At 42.7% G+C, this 6,000-nt stretch overlaps 1 protein-coding gene across 1 annotated transcript; it reads right to left on the bottom strand.

Annotated features, from left to right (window-relative positions):
• C8R40DRAFT_1029254 (uncharacterized protein) lies at positions 1–631 on the bottom strand (the record flags this gene model as incomplete). The annotated part of the gene is made up of 2 exons (XM_046223122.1): positions 1–533; positions 586–631. Coding segments are annotated over 2 exons (579 nt in total), but the record flags the coding sequence as incomplete, so codon positions are not given.
• Positions 632–6,000: the final 5,369 nt, after the last annotated feature.

The following is a 6,000-nucleotide window of genomic DNA, read 5'->3' as shown; positions in this document are numbered from 1 at the left end:
TCGTGACAAGTTCAGTATGACGGAACGATCCTCTGAGAATTGAAATCGAGCAGCATGCGATAGTATATTTGAGGCATGAACTCTGATAGGAGGAGAAAGACTCATTTTGGAAGAGTACGTCGTCCCAAAGAAATGGGGAAAACGCCGAAAAGGGTCATGCTTGTTGGGAGGGAGTGGCTGCTGTAATACAATGTGGAAAAACGGCTGTCCATTTGAGAGCTCTATTCTTTGAATACTTCCAGCTACTGGCTGCTTATCTATTGAAGGATAAAACAGTACTAGACTGTTACCGAGATGAGCTGAAGCCCGAGAGTAATTCACACCCCCAAAAGTGTAATGTGCACAATCCCTTGAGTCTGATGACATGGTAGTGGGTGGTTCTTCGACCATGAGCTGCTTCGAATCTGATTTGAATGCCTTGTTGAAGAGGCGTTTGAGTGCATGGACAAGCTCAGGACAATCCTTCCGATTGAGCCACCTTCTAAGAGTCGCACTCTTAACGTAAGACTTCAGAATTGTGGCTTCCATTTCGCCTGAAAATTCATCAGTCTGTTAAGCCCACGAAAACAGAAGGATTGGGGGAACCTCCAATATGATTGTTTGTATTGATCTTTTGCAGAGTACCAATCAAACGTTCGAAAGGGAAGCACCACCATGAAAGTACTGGGCCAAAAAGGAGGAGAAAGTCATAAAGATGGAAAGCAACATGAACATTCGTTCGTTTCTTGTGGAATACTGTATGGGGATGAAACTTGTAAAGACCGTCAACCCATTGTTTGAGAAGGTCCCTGAATGTTTCTATCCGATGGCGTGTCATTGTATAACGGCAGATAATGTCGGTGGCTTGAAACAGTGCCATGGTGTGATCCAGTATTTGCAGGAGATGGGATTCTTCCGAAGGAGCTTGACCCTCCTTCTCACCCCAGAGTGTGATCAACGCTACATCTGCAAAACCTGGGCGATGTTCTCCAGCTCTTGAGAGCATTTCCCAGCATTTCCCAGCATCGAAAGCACTGAAAGCATTGAAAGAAAGGATACTAGCTGGAGAGCGCTCGGGAAAGCTTTGGAAATTCTACTTGTACAGAACGTAAAACAGTCAGCAGTTTTTAGCTTTGCCATCAAACTTGAAACTGCTTTCAAATGCTTGGAGTATTCACAATAATCATTCCATATTTGGCAGTATTTACAAATTGTGCCCCCGATTCCGCTCCCGCCCTTGTCTCCGCCCTCATTCCCGCCCTCACTCCCGCCCTTTCTGCCTTCCAAATTCCTCTCCTCCTTTTCCGCCTTCCATCTCCAAGGCTTGCCAGTATCTTACCTACATGCTGATCCCTTTTCTCTTTGTTATCATCGCTTCTCTGCAATCTGTATTCCGTCTGATTGTATCGGGCTACTTGGACTGGTGAGTTCTGGGAGAAACCGTAAGCTAAAAGCCTTCTGATAAGGATAAATTTACCTGTCCAGTTCATGAAAGATCTATATGTTTCATACGGGTAGTCTTGCCCTGCTCCAAGTTAGCTTCCATACTAAAGTAGCGGTCAGTTACAAAGCACCTATTAAACCATGAAACTGACCCAAAACTGGACACCCAGGACCTTAGATTTGTTTTGAACTTGGAAGAATGATAAGGTTCCCCTAGCATAGCTGTAATCATATCGGAATAGAGCCTGTGATACTCGAGATTTGAAGCTGTGGTAAAATCGATAGTCCGGGGCTTGGGACCATCTTCGTATTTGGAAATACAGTATCAAATCTGAAATATAAAGGGGTCAAAATATTGCTGCAGATACGATTAATAACAGTCAACTCAACAAGCATGGAAGCTAGAACAATGGCACCATGAGGTACCTCTGCCCCAAAATCTTTGGGGAAGGTTTTTGCTAAAGCCTTGTTACCGGTATAAAATAAAACTTTCACCACTTCCTTGAGGCAGGGGTGAGCGAAGTTGTTGACTCGGCCCTAATACGAACAAAATTATTAGACGTCATCTAGGAAGACTAAGAAGGCTATAATAGCGTATTACGTTGGCGTCTCTTCCATCTTGCAAGAAGAAACTCTTCTCCAAAAGCTTGCTCACATACGCAGTTGTAAGTTCTCCCAGTTGAGAAGAGTTAATTCCTGTACTTGGCTCCTGGTCCCTGGGTAAAGGTAGTCCATATTGACTAATGACTATCGGTTCTGCTAGTCTCTTCAGCGTATTTCTGAAACTACTTTGGCTTTTATACAACTAGTATATCACACAAAGTAAGAAAGAATTAGAAATACTAGCAAATAACTCACAAATACAATGATATCTCCCTTGTGTTTGTCGATGTATCCTAACAAATAAAGCAAATAATCAATTTGAATCATGAAAAAATAGAAAATTAAGCACCTGCTTCAACATGGAGTCCTTTCTCCCCTCTTTCCTTTATTGATCGATCCAGACAATCAAGGAGTAGAGCTTCATGGTTCTCCATCGTTAAAAAAGGACCTTGGAGAACCATAGCCCGGTGCATATATAACTGAGAGCCCGCAATTACTTTTTTTGCTTGAGGTGTGTAAAAAAGAAGCTTTGTAGGATCATTGGTAGAGTTAGCTCTAGATTTATGACCTAGGCAAGTAAAATATAAGGCAAAGTAAAATATGAAAATAAATATACCTTTGGAATTGGCAGGATTTGCTGCTTCTGGGGCATCTTCGGTGTCTTCGGCGTCTGCAGAAAGTTATTAAATAACCCATATTGAATCTTACCGAAACAGACCTATATTGGAAAAATTTCAGAGAAATTGTAATATCGCAGGGGTAATAGAACAAACAGACCTTTGGACAAAGAAGAATTGACTAAATCTGGTGAAGCAGGCCGTGTAGGCAAAGGAGAAACTGGACGTGAAACTGGACGTGAAACTGCACGAGAGACTGCAAGAGAAACTGCACGGGAAACTGGACGGGAGACTGCACAAGAAACTGCACGAGAAACTGCACGAGAAACTGGACGGGAAACTGGACAAGAAACTGGACGGGAAACTGCACGGGAAATGGCTCCAAGCCGTAAATGAGAACCTGATGCTGCTGAATAAGATGGCGAGTAAAAATCAGACTGGGGTGCTGTAGAAGCATGGCCTAAAACCTCAAAGTTTAAGCTCGAACAACGTCTGAGTAAGAAACTGCTCACGTTTATATTCCCGCGAAGTTAAAGTACTATCTTCATCTCCAAGGTTCTCCTCCTCGTTTTCTTCCTCGTCTGCGTCAGGATCGTGCTCAAACTCCGCCTGTTCCTCCTCCTCAAAATCTTCCTCGGTAGCAGATATCTGGCTTTTAGCGTGACTTTTGAGAACTAGAGGATCAGGTGGCTTGGGAAAATTTCGCTTGCGCTTCTTGATAAAATCAGTGGCAGGGTCAGCCTCCCCTTCAAGCTAGAAATTGGGTTAACAAGGGAGAGAGAGTAGGCTCAGTTTTACCAACCAAAGACTTTCTTGCTTTTTCAGAATCTAAAAGGGCAATTAGACCTCCATATCTAACATAAGAATAAAAAGACCTTCCTTCGGCAGTGGGTTCTCTGAGCTTTTCTGTAATAGAAGAAACTCCCCTCTGAGCTACTTCTGAAGCTTGAGCGGTACCGAGATGGGTAGCTTCTTGGAAACCTGTCCTAGCACTCTCTGCTACTTCCAAACCTTTGATACCTCTGTCGTCTTTGATAAACCCCTGTAAGGAACGAGACTGAGAAAAATGGTCGTATCCTCTTCCACCAGGATAGTTTCTTTCGAAGTTTTGATAAAGGCCTCTGTTATACCCCCCATAACCGCTATCAGGACCTTTATAACCTTCCCCGTAAAATCCTCCATAAGATCCTCCGTAAGATCCTCCGTAGTCTCTGCCTTGATTTCCTAAGTTCCCCTCGTAGCCTCCACCCTGCATCCCCAAGTTTCCTTCGTGGTAATTTTGCCTGTAACCTCCTCCTCTATTATCTGCGCCATAATTCTCATAACTTTCCCTGTAATTTCCCGGCTGTCCCCAACTGTATTGGTTGTTATAACTGGGTTCTACATCGCTAGGACCTGTACTTCTGTATCCCAAGTTACCTTCTCGGGGGGCAAAAGGTCCAGAAAAATCTTCTACACCCTGTGTCTCTCCGCTTCCCCCTCCCCCTCCCCAAATATTGTCAGGAAGATGGAGATTCGTACGATTTTCTTCCAGACCTAAGGGAGCATTACCACCAGGCACAGTCACAACAGAATTTGAAAAATTTTGAGTAGTCCAGCCTTCGACAAAATATTGTAAGCAGACAAGTAGAAGTCAATTTAGTTTACCTCGGAAAAAAGAAGAGTTAAATTGATTATGATTCTATTAAGTTAGTTAATGGAAGATTTAGTTGGTAAAAAGATAAAACCTTTACAATATCCGATTGTTCTCTTCGAATAGCTTCGGAAATGGGGGCCTTTGATGGAAGAGGCACTTGACGACCCATGGAAGGAAGAGGGGGAGGATATCCAGAGGTAGGAGAAACCGTAGTTGGAGAAATCGTAGGCAGAGACTTGGGAGTAGGGGGCTGCTCAGAAGAAGTTTTTCGTCCTTTACTTTGAGTGGTTGACTTGCCTCCCCTACTTCCTCGTCCCCGTTTCTGAATAGATAGCCAGATCAATATAAGAAACACTACTGGTAAGAACATACTGGTTTTTCTAAGGGAGGGGCCATAGGATTTGAAGCAGCATCGTCAGAGAAAACTGTATTGGGACCTTGAGAGGAGGAACGTTGAGGAAGTGACATCTTGTCAGCTGCCTCAAGCATTTGGTTGGCATGTCCCCCTTTACCCTTAGTTGTTCTACTACTAGACCTCTAAATCTTTTCAGAATAGTTTCCCGAAAAAACTTCGTGAAAATCACCTCTGTATAAAATACCTTAGCTGAACGTTTGGAAGGTAGAAAAAAGAAATGTACTAGGCAAAGAAGACTTTGAATTCTTGTCAGGCTGTTTACTCATAAGAAGCGAGTGAAAGTGAAAACAGTAAAGAGAAAGCGATAGCAGAGAAGAGAAAGCGACAACAGTAAAGAAAGCAGAAAAACGTAATGTGTACAATTGGACCCACAATTCTCGACTTGCTCCGCTCCTCACTTTCCCCAGATAATGTCTTTAGTACAAACTTGCCTAGTATAAAATAGAGACAAAAAAATCTTATTCAAAGTACAAATTTCGTCTCTCAATCCAATACAAGCCCTCCTGTAGCACCTCCATATTGGAACACTCTGAGTCCTAAAGTAGCTCGTCAAAACAAAACTCAAACAAATAAAATAAAATACCTTGATCCAAGTAAAGAATTTCTGTATTCTGGTCCTTTCCCTCATTCGTGGAAGTTGTTTCAGTGTTCTCTTCCCAAGGCTCATCCATATCACGGTCATTTCCTCTGTAAGCTTCACTACCCATATCGCTATCGCTATCGTTATCGCTATCGTCATCGCTATCGTCACCAATATCCAGTCTCATGGAGGGAGGAGAGCTTGGAGCCGTAGCAGGATAAGTCTTGGGCTGGTGAGAAGAGCCATCTAAAGAGTACAATCCTTGAACGCCTGACAAAAAATGTTTGAAATATGGATTCTCACCACTTTTCCCGTATTCGTTCAAGATCTCTTGCATATCCAAGGCTGTTCTCCTAGCTTTAGAGTTTTCTAAACGAAGTTTGTTTTGGCGACAGAGGTGAAGTTCCAGTATAAGCTTAGTTATTTGAATTTTCTGATCTAAAGCTGCTTGCTCGGTAGCACATAAAGTTTGTTGAGCATCAGCTATCCTTAGGAGATAACTAGATTCTTTCTCCGTCTAGAATAATTAGCTTGTTAACTTACCTCTAGGAATCAAATTCTTACCAGAGTTTCGTGAGTTTCATGAGTACTGTCGACCCAAGGATGGTAAGAAGAAAAAGAAGAGGAATTTTGGAGAAAAATAGTGTCCTGGTCCATTGCAAGGTAAGGGTAAATGTCTGAGGAGTCAGCGTCTAAGGAGTAAGCTTACTCAACAGATATAAACAAA

The sequence above is a fragment of the Lentinula edodes genome, assembly GCF_021015755.1.
Source record: "Lentinula edodes strain Le(Bin) 0899 ss11 chromosome Unknown C8R40scaffold_77, whole genome shotgun sequence".
NCBI classification, from domain to species: domain Eukaryota; kingdom Fungi; phylum Basidiomycota; class Agaricomycetes; order Agaricales; family Omphalotaceae; genus Lentinula; species Lentinula edodes.
This window is presented reverse-complemented; position numbering and strand designations above follow the sequence as displayed.